This window comes from Coturnix japonica, chromosome 1 (genome assembly GCF_001577835.2).
Source record: "Coturnix japonica isolate 7356 chromosome 1, Coturnix japonica 2.1, whole genome shotgun sequence".
Lineage (NCBI taxonomy): Eukaryota > Metazoa > Chordata > Aves > Galliformes > Phasianidae > Coturnix > Coturnix japonica.
In genome coordinates, this window is record NC_029516.1 from 1431920 (window position 1) to 1454702 (window position 22783).

General features: G+C 42.5%; 1 protein-coding gene across 1 annotated transcript in view; it reads right to left on the bottom strand.

Moving 5' to 3' along the window:
- Nucleotides 1-22783, bottom strand: part of EXOC4 (exocyst complex component 4) — a 365546-nt gene that overhangs the window by 41901 nt on the left and 300862 nt on the right. The window contains exons 12-14 of the mRNA XM_032448867.1: nt 19129-19265; nt 13450-13605; nt 2995-3173 (exon numbers count right to left, since the gene is read on the bottom strand). Of these exons, the coding sequence (XP_032304758.1) occupies nt 2995-3173; nt 13450-13605; nt 19129-19265 (472 nt within the window). The remainder of the gene's footprint in view (nt 1-2994; nt 3174-13449; nt 13606-19128; nt 19266-22783) is intronic.

A 22783-nucleotide genomic window follows, 5' to 3' on the forward strand; every position in this document is an offset into this window, starting at 1 on the left:
ATGAGAAATACTCCACCAGGTTTCATTTATAACCATGAGGTCAATAGCCTCTATCATTCCCTAACCCTTCTCCTTCTTCCTCTTGTTTCAGATACTCCTGGCATTTGTATACAGACATTTCAGCACGTTGGTATGAAGTTATTACAAAGGAAGATGAATTTTTATTGTCAGGAGGATGCTGCTAAGTAAAATATTATACTTTGTACTTTTATTTTTATTCACTGCTGTGTGCAACGTCCTCTCGGAAGCTTGAAAGTCATTCTCATGCCTTTTTATGCTTGGAAACATTGATTTTTAGTTTTAAATTTGAGTTTCTATCAGAACTGAAATTACGAATGATGTTTTTATTTCTAACGGCCCCAACTCCTCAGCCCCAAGAACACCTCTGGTTAGAAAGTTCTGGGAATAAATACAAGGCTATTGAATTTTAATAGCATTTCTGACTGCCTTTCCTTTTTTAAAATAGTCTTTTAAATACACACTATGAGAGCACAGCAGTTCTTCATGTCGCTCAGGTATCCAAAACACACAGTATGGCTTATAGAAATAGTAAAACCACCCATTCTGTCTTGTTAATTGTCAGCTGATTGTAGAATCTTAATTATCCTTTATCAGGGACAGCTTGAGTAAACAGTTCAGAGGTCCTGCTTTACGCCAAGTTATAGGCCATAGGAAGAACTGTCACTCAACCAGATGATGCTCTCTTAGAGAGTCAAATAGATATTGTCACAGTAAAGCAGTGTCGTCAAGGGGCAACTACTTTAACTGAGAAATAACACTGTGATGAAATAAATATATACAAAAATGGTGATGTATAGACCAGCCTACCCAATTATTACTGATTCTCCTAAATAATTATAATTAGAAATTACACACACGGTAATCTCTAATATCTACAACTTCCTTTGCTGTTAGTTAACCCTTCCAATGCTCCCTAGGCCAATGGCCATGGACCCAAGGTGCCACAGCTTAGGCAGACAATGCTCTCAGATATAGATAGGGCTTGGATTTGGGGTGGTCCTGGGTGGAGCCATTGGTTGGACTCGATGATCCCTGTGGGTCCCTTCCAACTCAGGATATTCTATGATTTCTTGGCCCCTCATCCATGATACAGTATTACACTGATAAAGATGCTTCTTTCCACAGCTAACCTGCACACAGACAATGTTCAACAGAATGCTTTAGTGGGCACGGTGGTCATGGTTAGCGGGCATGGAGGTCATGGGCTGATGGTTGGACTAAATGATCTTAGTGGTATTTTACAACCTTAATGATTCTACATTTGTAAAATTCACTGTGTTATATTATAGGGATCTGGGGAAATAGGAAATACTATAAAAAATGTATGACCTCCTCCCCAGGGTGAACATCTGATAGAGGACAACTATTGGGAATGTCTTGATAGGCAGCTGAGATGCAAAACCTTGGTCCTAAGAAGAGCTTATTTCTGTGTCAGCTCAGCTAAAGATGAATCCTTGCAAAATATAAGAGATATAAGGAGATCTGCTGCTTAACATACAAGCAAAACATTATGAAATTGATAGAAGTGCATGGTATTGATAAAGTCTTTCTCTTATCTAAAAGTCTGTTTTAAGCAACCAGAGGATGGCTGGGAGAGTGCACTGCTGGAGGGCTGATGAGCTCCTGATTTTAAACAAGGGGGAAGAGTAATAATCACACTTAGCTACATCCCATGGGTTGCCTCGCTGCTATGAAACATGACAGAGGCAGCTCTTAGGTCAAAGACATCACCTTTGGCATGATGCTGCCTTTTGAATGCCATCTATTGACATTCACTTACACTGAGGCACTCAGCGATGTGCAAACAGCACCTCTGTCATATTGCATATGGAATATTATTCTTAAAAAGCTTTTTTTTGTGTGTGTGTGTGATTAAAACAGCTTAATATGCTTTTGCTAGAGCAGCAGAGCTGTGCTCTGTTTATGCTGAGCTCCACTTCTGGACATAGCCACAACCTGGTGACTATGTGACCCTATGCACACAACGCCAATGATGATGATAGGAGAAGAAGCAAGATCACGTTTCTGCTGCTTCCCAGATAGAAAAAAATCCCTGTTCTCAGGGGGAAAGAACTGAAAGTTGAAGCAGAGAGAAGTAAAATGATCTCACAGAGGTAGCACCAGCAATCCCTAACAGCCAGGAGCAGAAGTGACATCTCCACATTCCTCTGGCTCTGCCCTCCATGCACCCTGGTTCACCAGGGGCTGCTTTTGCCTTTGCAGACTGAGCAGCAGTGCCCCAGTGACATGCACATTAGGGTACTCCTCGTTAAGAGCTGCTCAGTTTCTCCACTGAATTTATTATACATGTATTTTTAAATATTCAGTGATCAAGCAACACTTGAAAGAAATTGAAACCTGTCTCAGCACTGTGGAGTATCATTAGCAGGGAATGCTGAAAAGCTCAAGCCTTGAAAGACCCATCAGAGCTTCTGCTAGAAGTGATGCTCCTGGCACCCCTGGCACCACAGGCTGAGAGATGTCACACTATAGAGTTCACCAAGAAGAAAGAGATGGAGCTGCTTTGCTTTCTGCTTTCCTCTGACATGAGGCACCTTTGAAATCAAGAAGTCAAGATGCTCCCTCCTGCTAAAATCACATAATTTTGCTGGTTGCCAGCTCTATGACAAAGGAGCTACTTGTGTGCTTGCAGTCCAGAAGGCCAAGCGCATCCTGAGCTGCAGCAATAAAGGGATGGCAGCAGGGCAGGAAAGTGATTGTCCCCCTCTGCTCTTCTCTTGTGAGGTTCTATCTGGAGAACTGTGACCAAGCCTAGAGCCTCCAGCACAACAAAAACATTAAGCAGGTCAAGAGTAGGTCACTAAGATGATCTGACTCTCATTCCATGGATGAAGCCCTGGGCAATATGGTCTATGGGAGGTGTCTTTGCCCACGAAAGGAGGTTGGAATGGGATGGACTTTGATGTTCCTTCCAACCCACTCCATTCTGTGATTCAACGCTTCTATACTTACTCTGGGCGGCTGAGAGGTTGGAGAAGGCTGCCTTGGTGCGACCTGCTAACCACTCCAGGCTCTCATGCATGTTGGCCAAGGCCTTGAGGTCGCTGACGTCTCGCAGGATCTCCTGTTGGGGGATGAGTTTATCTCCCAGGTTGCCAATGAGAACTTCGGACTCTTTGCCAAAAGCAGCCCTGAAATGCAAAGCAAAGCCACCTTCAGACAGACAGCACAGGTCAGCAAGTGGGAGACACTGGTTTTGCCACAGAAGAGGTCAAACCACCCAGTGCAAAACACCCCCAGAGCAGGATTTCATCTTGTGAAGGTTAACAAATCTCATCAAAGTGAATAAAATACATTGTATTATGCAGATCCTGACCCCGCTGTCTCGGGAAATGTTTGTCTGCCATTCTCCCTTCACCCACAATTTCTGAATTTCATTTCATTTTCAAACCTCATCCCAATCAATTCCCATACCCCCTTCTCCCAGCCTTCTCCCTCCCTTCCCACACATGCAGGTGATTTCAGAACCTCCTTGGGGTATATAACAAATAACTCACTCGCGGTGTTTTTAATCTCTCCTTGTAAATCAGCTCTTCTAATCCCCACGTCAATCTATTTCATACATACATCAAAATACACCTCCTGCAAAGTGTGGTGGCTTATCACGACGAACAGACAGAGAAACGATTCTGAATATTAGTCAGTGCATTATTTTGCCTGCACAGATAACGCTTGGTGAAAAATGACCACCAAGACAAATGTGCTCACTGCACAGAAACTGAAAAAGCTCTTTCAAAGGTTTGTTGCCACTCACTCCATCTCACGCTCCATCTATTGAACTGAGATTTAGCTTTATAATACTCGTCTTCATGAAGCACTTCACATGGCAAAATACCAAAACATGGCAAATACCTTCACTGCTTTTGCAGGCAGGAGAAGCCCTCTTCCTTCATGGCTTTTTGTGTGCCATTAGGATGGAGAAAATCAGGTAAGATCTCCTCCAACTAATTACAGTAGCCCCTGGATGAAACTAAGAGTGTATTATTGAAAGGCAGCATGCTTTCCATGGTCCTCAGTACACTGTTCCCATCATTAGCTGCTCTTTTTAGGCATTTGCATTCCACTTTCGTTCAACACTGCAAACCTTCACTTCCTGTCATTAGCTCCTTTATGAACTTACAATGAGGAATCATGCTGCTGAGCATAATAGCTGCAACGAACTGCAGCAAAATAATCCCATCAGTGGCATTTTATATACTATCTAAGCAGCTTTACTGCCAGCATCTCACTAGATTTGTGGGATTACTCTGCCATTGAGAAAAGAAAGAACAACCCTGAAATGGCTTTGAGTTGCTCAATGGAATCCATTAGTGGTAAAAATAAAATAAAATAAAATAAAATAAAATAAAATAAAATAAAATAAAATAAAATAAAATAAAATAAGACAAAAGTATCTTCAAGGATTTTCTTCTCCTTGACCATAAAAAATATGTTGCCTTAGGCTGTATCCTGGGCACTAACAGTTTGAGAGGAAACCTTACCTATAGCCTGAGTCTGAGGACTGAGATGCAGTAACATCTTGTTCTATTTGCCCAGGGAGGTGGTGGAATCACCATCCCTGGAGATGTCCAAGAAATGTGGAGATGTGGCACTGAGGGACGTGGCTTAGTGGACATGGTGGGGATGGGCTGGGGTTGAACTTGGCCATCTTGGAGGTCTTTTCTAGCCTTAGTGATAGTATGAGTCAATTTCCAGCTCCAGTGCAATATGGCAGTGGTAATTCATCTGGTCTCCCTCTCCATAGGATGGGGTTAATAAGATGTTCTAGCGACTGGAAATAGACTAAATCCTTTGTGAACTTCAGGGAAGGTCTTAACAAGATTCTCTGCCTGGGTATTTCTAAGATATTAATGAGAAGCAGCAAAGTTCTGGGGAGTAGGGACAGGCTGAGTGACTCACCCAAGTTCCAACCCATGGCTGAACTGGGTGGTCAAGCTCATAGCCAGGCTTAACCACTTTTTGCTCTGCACTGCATGGGGAGGTTCAGGTTGGATAGTAGGAAAAACTTGTACTCCAAAAGACTGGTATAGGCTGCCCAGAGTGGTGGTGGAGTCACCATCAATGGAGGTGTTCAAGAAACATGGAGATATGACATTTAGGATACATGGTGTAGTGGGCAACACTGGTGGTAGGAGGGCAGTTGGACAAGATGATCTTTGAGATCTTTTCCAGTCTTTGTCATTCTATGATTCTGGGATCGTTCATTCAAGCAAAACCTGTTATTGGCTTTTACAACAGGCATGAAACACCTCGCTCAGCTCTACCCACCTACATGCATTCAAATGTCCTCTTCTGTTCCTGGGGAGCTGAAGGCATTTCATAGATGGGCTTTTCCTACCCAAGCTGAACCAGTCCTCTTGAATTATACCATCAAATGCATCAATTACTCAGGAAAGTTAAGAAATGAAATATTTGGTGAATTTCTATCTTCATTAGCATGGCTTTCCAATACGAAATACAGCAAAGAGAGCGCATGTTTGTGAATCATAACCTGAGAGCTGTCAAATGCGGAGTCACCCACATAGCACTGCCCACAACCATGCTTAGAAGTTGGGTTTACTCATAGGGACAACTCTGCTGCCTTCCCACATGCAAAGAGAAAAGGGTTTGGCACTGCTCTGGATGGATAGCCTGTGCATGAATAATACAGTGCTTCCAAGCAGGCTGGAAAAAGAAATGGAATCTATGTAATACAAAGCCTGGTGTGTTTTCTATTTTCATTCCTGGGAGGAATATGAATAAAGTTTTCTACAGAAAGCTATACTCTAAAATGCAGTTGGGATAAATGTAATTCTGACTCTATTACACAACAACAGAACAGAGAGACAGACATACAACCCCATCTGCAGCCACTTTACTGCTATAACTTACAAGTTCTGGATGGCTGAGCTGGTACCCTTGGTTTGAATGACCATGACTTTGAAAACTCAAATCTTACTGTACCTGATCTACAAATTTCCTTTGGATTTTGCCAAAGCTTTCCAATAGGAAAACCAAAAAAGACACTTTAAGTTTTGGTGAGCACTCAGAGATGGAATTTCTAATAAGAAAACCTGATAACCAAGAGGTTCATGATGGAGTGCTTTACAGAACTGGAAGAGAAAGCAATGCTCCACTCTCCTGCTGTTAATTCAGGTGTGTATATACTGATGCTCAAGACAGAGGTTAATATTCCCTATCAGTAAATAAAGAGAATTCAGGTATATTTCTTCACTGCCCAGCATCTTTCTATATGGGAGCTCATTAAGAGTATGTGATGCTGGTGCCACAATGCTTTGTTGCCTTTTTGGTCTTGATTCCTATGGGATTTGTATGTGCCACAAGAGGGTTCACTCTTATATCCCTGCTTTGTCAGAGGACAGCTGTGCTTGCTAAATCCTTGGATTAACAAAGCACTTGATTTAGTTTCCCTTTGCTAAGCCATTAATTTCTGTGTACTTTTTTTCTCTCCAGCACAGTGGCCAGTGACATATCAGCACCGGGTCCACCCTGATCTCATAAATGTTGCCCAAAAAGCACAGTGCATCCCTGCTACCAGCAGTGATGGGGAGAAACCATGGTTTCCAAGTGGAATTTTCTGCATACAGACCATCTTCCCTTCTTCCCCTTCAGAAACCAAGCCATGCATTTAAGGGATGAGCTGTTAATAAAATCGAATAACCTATTGAGCTGAACTGACTGGAAACACAGGGGCTGATGATGGCATGTGAGGCTTCCCCTCCCAGCATACATGGGAGGATGGGAAGTTTGTACGCTAGGGAAGATGGGCCAGGGAAGAGCATATGTGATAAATTAAGATGACCCGGGTGACATTTAAGGCACTCTAACAGTGCCAGAGAAGAGCTGAAAAGCAGCCAAGTGTCCACATCAATATGGCAGAACAAGGAAGGAGGTCTCTGATGTACACTTGGCAGAGGCCTTGCATTCGTTTACTGCTCCTCTCTCTTTTCTCTGCCAAGAAATTAGCTTCAATTATCCCTTCTGCAAATAAGGCCAAGGAAGCAGCTCCCTGGGAGGGGGCATGGAGCTGCAGGAGGTGGGGAGGCAGCAATAACCACCCCCTCCCCCCCCCTTAGGATGACCCCATGAACACACTGACCCGATGAGAACCCCCTGTCCTTTCCCACACCTTCCTGACCTCAGAGAGATGCTCTCAATTGAGAACTGACTGCTTGCAGAGAAGAAACAAAGCAGATTTAAATCCAGGCTAAGAGAAGTGGGTAGAGCTGCGGCTGCATGGAAATACCCTAAAATTATCTACTGAACCGTTAACAGGACAAAGACATTTTGTTTTTTATTCCTGCAACTCACCCATAGAGTCGGTGCTTTAAAACTGTATGTAGAAACTACGTGGGCAGACAGATCTCCCCTGAATCAACTCGAAGAAATTCTTATTATGTTCTTATTTATAAAGAAAATGAGAGAAATAAATGGCTTGCTGCTTCATACTGTACCTGAATTTGCTCAACAGCCATAAAGGAATCACGCAAACACCAAAACAAACAACCCACGTGGGTTGCTTTGTGCCCAAGGAGCCATCCCCAATGATTCGCTGCCACCAGAAGAATAAAACCAAGCCCAGCCCTATTTCTACACAAGCTGTGGATTCACTTGTTTCAAAGATTCAGCACCTGGAGGTATTTTAAAAATTCAGCACAAGAACATTTTTTTTCCTTGTTGTTGCTGTTGCAGCACATCCAAACAGCATTGTAGTCATGATGAAAAGATGCTGCAGAGGATCCTCGGTGGATATAAATTCACCCTGCCAACCTACGATATTCAGCTTTAAAGGACTGAAGATCCAGCCCAGCTTAAAGTCAACCCTGATTTTGAGGTTCGTTGGGCTTTGCAATGCCTTGACAACAACCTGTGCATCTCTATTAGGGAGCAGGGTGTTGGGTGCCAGCTCCTCATCTCTGCTGGGAAGTTGTAACACTGTTGAGAAACAGACACTGCTAATGGACAATTATAAGCTGTAACATTACAAACCATCGTCTCACATTTATTTCACTATTCTAGCCTTGTTAGGTTTCTATTATATAATTTATCACGGCAGACAAGGATGTGACTTGGAGTATATTGTGTAGTTCTAATGATGGGATTTAATGATATTAAATCTTGTGAACGCAGAAGTTGCTGTTAAAACTTTGTGGAAAAGCTGAATCTTCACATTCTTGCTCTGCCCTCCCTTTCTAGGTAGGGGACATCACCCAGAAGGGTACTGTGGCAGAGCTGAGCATTGCTACACTCATTTCAATAGATATTGCAATCTGTAGGATTAATGTATCTGAAGTTAAGACATTCTTCTGGGATTCAGCTTGAGAACACAGATAATCCTCCCGTGTCCCCATCCCAAATTAATCCAAACACCAAAATCCAGCCCAAATCCAGCCAAACTTCTCTGAATCCACAAGACAAGCAAAAGCAGAAGGGAATTTCTCAGATAAGGAGAGACCCTGTGAAGATCACAGAATCATTTGAATTGGAAGAGACCATTAAAGGCCATTTAGTCCACATGTTCACCCTATTTTGTACCTCTCAGATAAGACCCAGCAGCATTACTATTTCTCATCAGTTCTGCTCATCATGAAGACATTCAGACACATTTTTCTATAGGATCTAAGAAGAGATCTAGAAACTCATTTCACATAAAGGAGCAGGCTGTCATCAAATGGAAATGACTCACACCTACAGTATACCCAGATTTGTAGTCCCAGTAGAGGAAAAAGAAGGTCTATGGAGTCGGCTGCCAATCTTACACAACCATTCTTTTACCCTTTCAAAGTATTATGAACACAATAAATAGAGCCTGAAAAGCTGGAGAGGAAGAGCTTTTATTCTCGAGAGAGAAAAAGACAAGAACAGAGAGACAGGGAAGCCACTGCTGAAAATAGGAGAGAAAAAACTAAGAGGTAAAGAAAAGGAGAAGCCTTCCTTGAAACATCAAGGCTTCAGCATCAAAAGACAACAAAAATAATGGAAAGCTCCGAACCTAATGTGACAAAAAACACCCAAATGACAGCAGATGGATTAACCTAGGGCTCAGCTTTTGACAAAGATCTTCGCCAATTTCTACTGGCTGCCCAGAGAGAGGTGGAAAAAGGGAAGAACACCCAATCCCGGGGCTGAAGGAGAACTCCATGCTCTTGTCTTTGCAGCTCTTATCTTGCATGCCAAGGGAAGAGCTTGCAGCTCCAGTGCAAATTACCCCTGCTCATTTCTGGTTGGAAAAGACCTCCAGGATCACCAAATCCACTCCCACCATGCCCACTAAACCAAGTCCCTCAGTGCCTCATGTCCACTTTTCTTCAGCACCTCCAAGGATGATGACTTCACCACCTCCCTTGGCAGCCTGTTCGGCACAGACCATTTATGCAATGGAAAACAGAAAGGATGCCAGTCCCCTTGGAAGCAGCTGAACCAAATAAAGCTGTGATCAAGAGCAGACAATGAACTTGCACAGTATGAATTTCATGAACTTGCATGAATTTCAGCCCCAATACTGGAGTATAAACCTTTTTCTCCTGCCGTGCATTCTCATGGGACTCCCTTTAGTCTGTACCCAGCTTGTCCAAGCCATCTGTCTTGTCCAGTTGTGAAACATTTCCAATGTACTCCCAAATTTTCATGTAGGCTCCAGTTTCCCATTGGAAATACTGTTATAAGACAGCATTGCCTGAATTAAAGGAGGAGAGGCAATCCTACTAAGCAGCTGGAATAACATAACTATCCTGATCAGTGCCATTTGGGATAATTTGGGGAAGGATCTGCCATTGTACAGGCATCCTTCCATGCTGTTTGAATATAGCCCTTCCTTTTGGTGCAGAGTGTGTGAACTGGACTGCCTGCAGTTGAACTAAGATCAACTTGTCCAATGCTCTACCCAACCACACTATGCCCATTAAACCACATCTCTCACTGCCACATCCATTCCTCTCTTGAAAACTTCCAGTGATGGTGACTCCATTTCCTCCCTGGGCAGCTTGTTCTGACGATCCACCACTCTCTCTGAGAAAGAATTCTTCTAATTCTCATTAGAAAATTCTCATTGCTTTCCTAATTCTCAACAGAAAAACAACAGGAGTGAGAAGAAAAAGAAAACCAGGAATTTCTGCTGTAACTCGAGTGTGACCAGATGTGAAGCTCTTTTTTACATTGCTTTTCCTCGTCAAAGGCAAACCTGGATATCGTACATCTCTGGGTTTTATCACCAACAGATCTGATTCAGTAATGAACTGAAGGCTAACCTTTATCAAGCGATAAGGGCAGCATATTTCACACTCGCCCCACTGCCAAATAGCCTTCAGAGCTTTAGAAACTAATTATATGAATAGAGGCACGACTTTTCTTTCCTTTCGCCCCTTGCCAAGTTCTGAGCTACTATAATATGCTCAATCAGGTCCCTTTGTCTGGCCAACCATGCCAGAATATTAATGGGGAGATTCTGCTAGTATCCAACCCTGCCTTTTGACATGTATTCGCAAAAGAGATAGTGGCAGGTTAAGACAACAGAATCAATCAATGTCAACACAGATATGCACGAAGATGGGGTTTTTTTTGCAAAGGCACTGGATTCTTCCTTTTAATTAAACAAATGAGTTAAAGGAAAGCTTGAGGAGGAGGGGGGAAAGAAAGCAGTGCGCCGATAACTCTTCCTGCCACGCTGTGAAAATCAGTGGTAAACTTTCAGGACATGTTTAATTCAGTAACATTCATCAGACTGAGTGGGTGAACACAGGTGGGTTTCTATGTATTAACTTTTATATATCTTGGGTGGGCTCTGTCATCACAGAGATGACCCTTACCAAGATATCTGCAAGACCCATTTCCCTTTGGATATGCGGCTGCCTTCAGGCTTATGGCAGAATTATTCCCAATTCATCAGCAACACCAAGAGGGAAAGAAAGAAGCAACAGCAGCAAAGGATTCATGTTCCTTTGTATTAGGAGAAAGTCTGAAAAAAAGAAATGTATGTTTAAATGGAAAGAAGATGACAAAAATTGGACAAGCAATTAATTTTATTTTGAAGCTTTTAGGGGAAACCTATTCAACCATGCAAAGAGTCTTGAAGAAATGTATAAGCCATGTCGCTTACCATCAATGGCTAAAACTGGCCCAGACCAATTATTATCATTTAAATTAATGCTACAGGAGCATTCAAACAGCACTCTGAGGAACCGTGGCTTCATCCTCGATGCTCTGTGCAAACAGATACTGAGAAAAGATCTTTGTCCTAATGTCTAGGCTAAAAAATAGGCAGAGTATAGGAGCTTTTCTTGGTGAATTCAATGCAGATGACCTAATAGGGATTTCTATTTTAACATCTCTGATACGATTTCACAAAATGCTTCAACTGATGGTTAGTAAAATGACAATACTGGAATAAAATGGATGCTAGGATCAAAATGCTGGCACTGCTATCATCAGACTGAGCTTGGCCAGTCCAGGAATACATGTTAGCAGGTTATAATCAATAGTATCCAGCACTGAGTCACTGTGGGTTTTGGTGCCTGAGGCTGATGGTTCATAAACCACTAAAAGAGCCAGTGGGGCATCCCATCATCCGTTCATGTCAAGAAACAAAGGAATAATATGAAGACAAAGATGGAGACCAGGAATGAATCCTCAAAAGAAAACAACACCCAACCCACCTTAAGGGCTCTGCATCCTTTTGGTATCATTGGACTTATAAAAACACTGGCAGTGCTGATTATACCCACCGCAGTACAAGCAAATGTTTCTGTGACTAGACGTATTTTATACTTGTCGTTTCCCTCTTTAGTCTGCCTCATCTTTATGTTATTGTGCTTGCATTCAGTGAACAAGGAAAATGACAATCTGGGCAAATTAGACTTTAATTTTCAACAGCTTCACTTACTCCTACAGTTTTATAGCCAAATGCCAATCACGGATGTGATGAATAGTAATGGGAATGTGCAGACTAGCTTTTTGACTCGCCGGAATAACAAAGAGGACCTGGTTCTTCAAGATGGGCCAATGACTCAAAGAACAAGTGATTTGCAGTGTGCAAGGAAATGCAATCTGCCTGCATACAGAATGGGGGAAAAAAAAGGTAGAAACCATTATTTTTTTTGGATACAGAAAGTTGCCTCTGAATGAATCTCCCCTGGAGGTACCACTGTTTTTCAAGGCCGACTTTTGGGTGTCCTTAGTAGATGCTTGTCTATGGATGAAGACGAAAAACTGCTCTGGTGCAGAGAGCAGCTTTGGTGGCAATTCCTGATGTGGGAATTCTTGCCCAGTACAATCATCTGTTCCCATCACTAGGTTGAAGGACAGTGCTCTCTCTGTCCCTTGCATGGGTCATCAAACAGGACAAGGAACCTGAGCTAAACAGAAATGTTACAGAATGGAAAGAAGCTTGATTCCTCCAGAGACAGAAACAAGCCTTTCCGGTTCAAGATTGGAAGAAGTCATTAAAGGATTTGAAGAAGGTGTTACATGGATACAAATAAATGACTCTGGATTAAGTTCAGACTGGGTTAAGGGTGTGTTAGGACACTGTGTGAAGTGCAATGTTGACAAGATCAAGTCAATGTTGTCAAATGTTGTGTCCTAATTGTTTTTCTTAATGGTCTTAAGTTGTGCCAGAGGAGGTTGAGACTGGATATTTGGAAGAATTTATTCAAGGGAAGGAAAGCTGAGCACTGAAACAGGCTGCCCACTACAGTGGTGGAGTCCTCCATAGAGATACGGAAGGATATGTTTTAGTGATGAGATTCAGTAGGTCAGGTTGATGGTTGGATCTGATGATCTTGAAGGACCTTTCTAATCTGGGTAATTCTATTATTCTGTTCTATGAATTAAAAATAACCCTTTCTCTTCTTCTTTTGTGCCAGTCACTTTCCTGACTTGGTTTACATGCCAAATAGCTGAGGATGAACAACAGAGCAAGCAGGAATAGTCAAAAAATGAAGGAATGTAGTGAGCTTGTGGCTGTTATTGAAGCCTCCTTACTGACTTGTGGTGTCCCTCTATTTTGATGCATCCGAGGAGCTCAACTTTCTTGTTCTTGAATAGGAAAAAGAGCTTCAGGATGGTTTGGAATCATGAAATCATAGACTATCCTGAGTTGCAAGAGGCATGTAAAGATCAGTAAGTCCAACACCTGGCTACTCACAGGACTATCCCCAAATCCAAACCCTGTATCTGAGAGTGTTGTCCAAACCCAAGAAATGCACAGGAGTTTTCCAGTTCAACAGAGACAATGCCTTCCTGTAAGGGCATACAAACTTGTGTTTTATTACTCCACTCAAGGAAAGATCACTTCTGAAGCTCCCCTCATACCTGGAGACACAACACTGTAATTACTTTGCTTCCAGCTGTTCTTACCATTGTTACTTCTATTTTAAAACCTTCTGCAATTTCAGCTATAAAATATTTTACCTTATAAAATCTTCCTCCTCCTCTCTCTTGGGTCTCAGTTGCTTGGGCTGAGCCATGTTGCTCCAGTTGGGCAGAGATTTCAGGAGCCTGCTGATATCATCATCCTTAGCCCAGGATGCGCTGATCACCAGCTTTTCATCTGACTGCACGATGCTCCTGTGGGAAACCAGCAACAATCACATTACTGCAAAGTGAATTCTACTTCTCACAAGGTTCCACACATGTTAATTAAAATCTATACCACGTGTTGACCTGCAAAACAGAGTATTAATGAATGGGTCCAAAGAGGAGTTTAAGAAGGTGCTTGTGGGGAAGGCATAAGAGCACAAACAGATGTGATATAAATTCCTCGTAACTCGAGATGGATGTTGATAGAGCCCCTTGGCCATATTCTCCCACCCTTGAAATCATTCAACTTACAGTTTACAACTGGAGGGGATCATCCTGTACTAAGACAACAAGAAGGCAGTTTCTCTACAGCTCATGCTCTCTACCATCCCAACTGAGGCCACCATTGGCTGCTGATTGTGTTGTGAATGCAATGTGGAAACTTGCCCAGGAAGACCTGGGTGGGAAGCATCAGCTGGTCCTACATGGGGAGCAGGCCTGAAGCAATGAAAGGAAATGAAGGGTCCTGAATCTTCCCTCTAGTCACCCAAAACAACTAATAACACAGTTTGCAGCTGAGCTGTATGTACGTGTAAAGCTGAACCAAAGATCACAGTGTAATTCAGTTACGAAGACTTTCCCTGTTTAATATTTTTGGCAGTGTAATTAATCTGAAATCTTCAAAGCACGAACATGGTGGTACTGCCCTCTTTCTGGTGTACATGAAGAAGATACAGATTCAATGCTGGGTCTGACAGTTGGGAACTGGAGCTGCTGGGTGCTGCACTATGGCCAGATGGGTGCTGGCTCAAACCAGGTCATTTGAACCTGGAGCTCACAGTGACATTCATTGGGCTGCACGCTTTCAGGATGCCAACTGGGATTTTGCATGGGGCACTACCCATGCAAAGTAGTGATTTTGGGATGGGTTATGTAAGATCACAACAAGGATCCCGCAGGTTTCTGAGGGGTTATGCAAGATAACCAGCCTCATATTAAGTAGGCTTTGTCAATAAACACATCCATGCAGTTTGACAAAGAGTGAAAATGGCACTGAGGCAGGAGCCAACACTGATTTGACTTGAAAGAGAACAGATTACTTCTTTTTCCACCAGCAACCTATTGCTCCTTTCACCTACCACCAAAGAAACAGCCTCTGCTTGGTAAGTACACATGTCACATATATTTACATACAAATATTCCTTATCTTTAAATTTCATGTTCGATTTCCCACAGACAAAAAATAGAATGAATTCTGTTTCCAACCACAGAAGACCTCGGCTTGAAAATACCAATTTGGCCTTCTGCTGCTGTTTGGGAACTCAGTATTTTTTTGTTTATGAAAAAGAGCATTGCTCAACACATTGGAAAAAAACCACTCCAGTAGAATCTCTGACATCCAAGCTAGAAAAACTAAATTTGATGACATTTGGCCATTTCTCTGCCAAGGCAGGACAACTGTTCCATGGAATACATCAGGCATCGCTTTCTCCTTTCCAGATTTAAATGACTAAAGTAATAGAATCCTTCCCTTGGGAGACTATTTCACAGATGAACAAACCTAACTCTTGGACAAAGAAAAAAAAAGAATGCTAATACTGTAACCATGTTTTACTTTACTCAGTTTCATCCCATTACTCCCGGATATTTTCCCTTACAGGCGACTCAGTACTCAGCCTCAGTACTCAGTTATTTAGAGCATCATCATAGTCCTTTAGATGTATGCAATTGAAAGCCATCTTCGGGAGCCTTCTATGGAGTCAGACAGAGGACAGAACTCCCTCTGTGTTTCATGATCCTTATTATGTGCTGTCCTCAAAAAGGCTATTGCTTTTTAAAGTGGATGTCAAGGGAAGAGAGAAGGATGTCCATCTGGCTGCTATAGCAAGTTCCAAACTGAGACAGGTCTCCTTGCTTTTTTAGGGTCAGCTTTTTCCAAGAGCCTAACCCACACAATTCTGTTTTTTTTCTTAACTTTTGGTGGTGTTTTACTCATAGCACCATGAGCCATTGGGGTCCTTGGCAGATTTCTCTATTGCAATCAGTAGGATGCCTCAATGCTGGGACACCGCCACTGCTACACGGATCCCTTTGAATTATTTCCTTACTTTTTCCCATGGTTGCAACACCTCCTAATTTTTATTGACAGGCTGGTTTTATGTAACCACCTCCTCATTATGGAAGGTGTTAAATAAGGTGGAATGTACCCTGATCTCTGTTGGAAGCCCAGCTTTCCCCATCAATTACAGACACCTTTTTCCCCTCCTTTTCTTTCTAACATCTCAGTCAGTTTTCAGCCTCCGTACCTTCTTATCAATGTCAACCTAATTCAAGTCCTCGAGTAAATTATCACAAGACAGGATGACATGTTTTAGTGCAGCTCAGAGTGCTTTCTTCCAAACACCCCCATTCTCCCAGAGCCCTCCGCAATTATTCCCGCTGTTGTAATAGGTTTACTTGCCACCACCAATGCCATAATCAACTAATTAATTCACAGCTCAATGGGCCCAGAAAAATGCCATCTGTTTGTACCCAGCTCTCAGGAGTGGATAGGGAATAGATGTAACTCTTGCACAGGTGATGGCACATGTGCAAGAGGGTTTGCTCCTCCACAGCTCACTGAGTTTTAGCCAGAAAACATCTGCTGGTGGTCGTAGTCCTGGGTTGGCATCAGGGCATCCCAAGGCTGGGAGCAGAGTGATGGGGAACATCTCCGGACACAGCTGGGGATCAAAGATTTTCATTAGGTAAACATCTGCACACCACAGGGGTTAATTGAGCTCTGTTGAGTCGTGTCAGTAGTATCTGGGAATGATTCTTTTCTCTTCCCATGGCCAAGAGGATGTTGCCACGTTGAGCTCTGCTCGAATTGCTAAGAGTTTAAAAGAAGTAAGCTCAGCACATGCCAGGCCTGAGGGATACAGAAACTGCCTGGAAAGTTTTTAGATCCAAAGACAACTTACAAATAAAAAAGCTTAATTCAAGAAGATGCCAGTATAGAGTATTAAACTGAGTGGTAAAAGCAATTTTTGGAGGCTTGAGAAATCCCATTTTGGCTTCCAATCCCTCACCCCAAATGAATTCATCTTCTCATTTCCTTATCTATAAAAAGGGGGCTTAGTTTTATTTGAGTTTGCTCATGTTTGCATAGGGCTACAACCAGCTTTACCCCACCTAATTTTACAAACACAGCAAGACAGTTCAACCAGGAGGCTGATCACCATAAACTTCCTTCATAGCTGATGGTGAGAGTTGGGCACTTCCAGATTGTATGGCCATGTTTTAAGAAGAATCTCTCATTGGATATGTCCACCTCTTTTTACATAAAGAGTAATTTGGATGTCTGAATTCAGATTCTTCAAACAGGTCGAAGAAAGCACAAGAAAACACTTGTTCAATGGAGATGGGGTGAAAAAAGATGGAAAAGGGGTGAAAAACAGAATCCAACGTTTGTAAACAGTCTGTGTTTAACTTCTTACGAACAGAAGACATCTCAATTAGCTCGGATTCAATACACTTCCAAAATGTGTCATCAAATGAAGCAAGAAAATCTGTAGTTGCTGCTTATATAAATGACCGTTCCATTCACAATCAGCCCTGTTAGTTTCTGTATTCGCTAGAAAATCAGAGCCAAGTGGAAATCAAGCTTGAAAAATCTCAGCACGGCATTTTTTCATGCTGACGTCCTGATGGATGTGCTGCAAAGACTCCAAATGAAAGCGTCTTCCTTTGAGGAGCCCGTATTTGAATACATTTAATCTGTGTTTCTTGCTATTCCCCTTCAGAAAACACATGCACATGGGAAGGGAACAAATGCCACGTGTTCTTCTTACATAAAACATCTCTCTGCCTTCCCAAATTCTTACTATTTTGACATCTCAAGAACAGATACACACTCCCTTCCTCCAATAGCTTGGCATTAGGATACAGCTCTAAGGGTCTGATTCTTACTTTATGCAGAATTCTAACTCTATCATTGTGAAGATTTATCCTTCTCAAACCCTTAAGGAAAACCATGGTCAACGCTGAGCCGTAGAGATGCAATGTCCCTGCAGAGGGCATGCCGACCCCGCTCAATGAACCGCTTGCAGGGATAGCTGCTGTATTCCTCTGAATCATTTGAAATGTATATAGATTTCTATTTCAGTCATTCATTTGCTAGCAGCAAAACTAGAACATTTCCTGTTTTTCCTCCTGCTGTAATCAGGATATTGCCAAATGAGGGCTGTCCTAATTACGCCTCAGCAGGTGCCAAAGCCAGGAATGGTATCAGGAAAGGAAGGAAGGAAGGACCTTTAAGTTCAAGCCAAAGAAATTATATCTATTGTCTGGCTCCAGTCAATGAAGTTTCATATAAAATATGAGCATTTTGGACAATGGCACAAGCATAGCTACCAATTTACACACACGCTCGGACGCCGTTTAGCCCCCATATGTGCTCACTGCTATTGTTGGTGCTATTAATAATAATAATGAGCCCATACGCAGCCGCTCGCCAGATGAAGCTTCTTCTGAATGAAATCAGGCAATAGGAAATAATTTCTTAATGCTTTGGTCAGAAAACACAAGGGGCTTTTTCAGCTTCCCCTGCTATCGCCAGCCTCAATTAGCTATTAAAGGAGATTATGTATAGCAGCTATTATAGCCCACATTGCTGCAGCATCTTTAGTGTCTTTCAATGCAAGTATTTATCCCCGCGGCGCAGGGCATGCTCCTGGCCCCTCTCTCCAGGGAGCCATTTTACAGATGGGCAGCTGAGATGTACATAGAACATGTTACTTATTAATGGTTATGAAGGAAATCTATGATAAAGTACCCAAAGGACTCAAACTCTGAGTCCCAACCCTGTGCCCAGTGGGACCACACTGAGTTTAGCTTCCACACCATGGTTTGGGAAGCAGTTAGAGACAGATCTCCCCCCCCCTTACCGCCCAGACACAGAAAAATGATGAACAGCACAAAACAGAGCATATGACAACCCCTTAAAAGAGTAAATTTACAGGAAGGTTTAGGGCAAGTGCCACAAAACCCAGCGTGTATTTACATAGAGTATGAATCACAGAATTATTAAGGTTGGAAAAGACCTCCAAGACCTTCAAGTCCGACTGTCAGCCCACTATACATCCATTTATGTTAGAGACGATGCCTTATGATTTCCATCTCCAACCTGAAGCCAGCTTTTACCTGATTACGAGCAAAGACGTTGTTTCTAAGCTCTGCTATCAGGCACTGGAATGGGCTGCCCAGGGAGGTGATTGAGACACTATCCCTGTAAATGTTGAAGAAACACTTAGCTGCTGCACTAAGGGACATGGTTTAGTGGGGAAATACTGGTAGGTGGATGGTTGAAATGGATGATCTTAGAGATCTTTTCCAATTTCGTCAATTCTATAATTTAAAAAGCTTAAACCATAGGGTGACTTGTACAAAGTCACTGGGAAACCAAAACTCTTCATACGGCAATGATCGCTACTTCAGATTTCCATATGTAACTCCTTCCTTCTCTTGTCAGGAAGCAACAGAATATGTGCAGTATTTCCAGCATACATGGGTTTGTGATCCTGTTCATACCTGTAGGCAAGGGTGCAGGTGTCCTTGTACTCCTGGAGCTTCACACACACCATGTTGAGGAACTGATCTGAATAGGCACTTAAGTCGTGCATCAGGTTCATCAGGTCTTGAACAGTCTTCTCCACAATTACTGTGCTCTGGAAAAGAAAGAAAGCAGGATTATGAGTAGCCATATATCTTAATTTCAGCCTTCTCATGTTTTGTTAATTAATGTGACAGATGCAACCGTACAGCTGATCCTCTCTGACACTGAGCAGATGCTGGAAGAGTCCATGCCACTGAGTGACATAAAACAGAACAAAAGAGGAAAAAGTAGGAACTATGTGAGAGAGGAACAGGGATGGCTAAAGGGCTTGAATATCAGGTTGGGAAAAATCTGGCTGAGGACGAACAAAGCTCAATGGGTTTGTTGTCCATGAGATGAAACCTCAACATCCAAATGTTTGATTATAGCATTACAGAATCATAGAATCCTTTTAGTTGGAAGGGATCCGTAAAGATCATCTATTCCAACTTCCCTGCACTGAACACGGACATCTACAGCTCAGTCACGTTGTTCAGAGCATCATCCAGCCTGATCTTGACTGTTTCCAGGGATAAGACATCCAACACTTTTCCAGGCAACCTATGCCAGTGCTTCACTACTCTACACCCTACTGCTTACATCAGTACAAACTGCATGTGCTGAGGATAAGCATTCTGCCAGAGGCTGAGGGTTAAGCAGCACCTTGCAATCCTTTTGTTACTATAAACAGTTTTAACACAATCACAGGAGGAACAGGGCGAATCTGAAAATCAAAAACACTGCTCCATAGCCTACAGATGAGCCAGCTGAGACATCCTGCAGGAGGAAGGAGGCACCGTGCATCTGATAACATCCAAGATTTATAGAGCCCCATATAAATTTCGGGATTTCTGAGGCACCCCAAGGTGACTTGCCTGCTGTATTTAATTTTGTTGCTATAAACAATACAGAAGGAAGGTTATCAAAGTCCCAAGCTGATACAAATTGAATTAATATTAGGCTCAGTAGAACGAAGGGCTCCTCCTGAGCTAAATACAAAGGCAAAGAAGGAGACTGAGACACCGGGAGTTGTGCTTCATTTGAGAAATGTTGGACTGCAGTTACACTGGGGGCGTGCAGGCTTGGAGCTCAGTGATATTTAAAGTCATCATAGAACATCTTGATAGAACATGGGATAATGGCATTGCGTTGCACCAGAGGAGGTTCAGGTTGGATATTAGGAAAAAAATGGGTGATGACACACTGGAACAGGCTGCCCAGACTGGCTGTGGATACCCCATCCCTGGAGGCATTGAAGGCAAGGCTGGATGTGGCTCTGGGCAGCCTGGTCTGGTGGCTGGAGACCCTGGGTGATGGAATTGGATGATCATTGTGGTCCTTTTCAACCCAGGCTGTTCTATGATTCTATGAATGGGAGCCGGTTTCAATCTGCCACATCAATATTTCATTGTGTAACTCAGTATTTGAGAAAAGAACAACTTAAAAAAACAAATACTGGATGTTAAAAGGGACGGCATTGATGGCTTCTGTGTAGTTTCTCCCATTTCCCTCCTGTCTACAACAACATTAAAACCAGAGCTGAGTTCCTGCCAATATCTTGATTTTAGAATAAGGTCTTTTGATTTAATGAGAATATTAAGCTACTCGTATGACTTAAAAAGAAAAAGAAAAAAAAAAAAAAAAAAAAGAGAAAAAAGAAAAAAAGAAGAAAGAAAAGAGAATTACCATATGAAAGAAGACAGAACCAGATATGTAATGGCTATTTTTCTGAACCATTCTAACCTTTTCCAAAGCAATCCTGACACATCTGCATGTGTCTCTGGGGATGCTATGTATTAGGATGCATTAGGCCATGTTAATACAGCTGGATTCGTTAGCTGGGCCAGCACAGGATCTTCTAAAACTCCGTGCGAGAAAATGAAAGGCAGCGCATGTATTATCAGAGAGTTACAATCCAGTTGCTGCTAACCCATCCGGATTCATTAACAGCAAATGGATATGATCAAAGCATAATTTTATGGCAAGGCACTTCAATGAACCCTTTCAAAAAAAAAACCCACGCTAACAAGGAGACTCATCCGCAGAACAATATCCATCGCCTCGCACCTGAAAACACGGCGTGATGCTGAATCCCAACACCACGCCGAGGGGATGATTCATTACTCTTACAGCACATCGGGGTGAAGGTTTTAAAAGGCTCTTGCAGCTACTAAAAATAAAAAGAAACTCCTTCGTACGACCTCCTGTCCGTTAGCTACTGCCAATGTGATGTGATGAAACAGAATAGCACGGGTCGTTATTAACACCGTGGGTTTTATCTTTCATGTATTTTGCAAACATTTATCACTGCTCCTTGATACAGCCCTTATTCTTAGTCGGACTGAAGCTTCAGATAATGTAAAGCAGCTCCAGGGCTCGTATGATTTACGCGCTGACCATAGTGCTTTCATCGGCCCAAAATGATGGAGAAGAATAAGCAGCCTCAGATGTATTAACCCCCATTTGACAGATGGGCAAGAAAAACAACAACAACTAAAAACACATGATAGGATTTCCTTTTCTGTACTTGCATCCTTCACTGTGCCCACATCCACTGTTTGGTCTCCATGAACATTCAGCAAGCATTGGTGAGTATCAATGGGTGCAATTTTTTCTGCATAGAAATAACATTTTTTCTTTTTTCTTCTTTTTTTTTTTTTTTTTAGTTTTCCTTTCTCTAAATAGAATTCAATAACACCCCTTTGCTCTATACATGTGGGGGAAGATGTAACTGTGAGCAAGTCACCAAAGAGCTTATCAGACTCTTTGGTAGACCTTATCAGACTCTTTGGTAGACATTATCAGACTCTTTGGTAGACCTTATCACTGTGAAACCCTGGAAGACCAGAGTGTGAGACAAGAGTAAGCAGTGTCTTGTGGCTATGGGTTGGACATGCCTTTTGTACATAAAGACGTCACTCAATGTACAATGATGCAAATGGCCTTTCCAATGGTCCCCATAGCAGATGCAAAGGTGGCACAATAAAGCAGAGATCAGTGAGTTGCCAACACAATGAGAAAGTTCAAAGCAACAGGTCAACCCTGCACAAACCTCCAGTTTTCAATCTGTTGCTCTGTTTCCTCTGACTTCCCAGCAAAGAGCAAAAGATTACAAGAAAAATCTCCACCCTGAATGATTTTTTTTTCCTCTGCATAATTCACAGCTTCTTCCAGGCCAATTCACTTGCAAACTCTTCATTGTCTTGGGAAAAGAATGGTGAGGATGGGAATTTCCCTGTGCAGGGATGTCTTGAGCATATGATGGGCTCTTGAAAAGGCAGCAGATGGAGGAAGAGACCTTGGCACCGTAGAGGTTGTCGATTATTAGTTTATTATTGCCCATCACTTAAATCTCCTTGAGATGTCTTGGCAGAGGAAAGCACCAGATGAGTGCAGGATGTGGCTGTCTCAAAGGAGAAAATAAATAAAGCCTAATCTAATTTTTGAGCCGGAGTGTAGCTGACACCCCACAATTTAAAAACTGCTACACAGAGCACAGCCGTAATTAAAGGCAGAACAGGAGGGACAAAAGCTTTGCAAACCTCTTCAACCTCAGTGCTGATCCCACAGCTCTGGGTTTGGGACCACTTC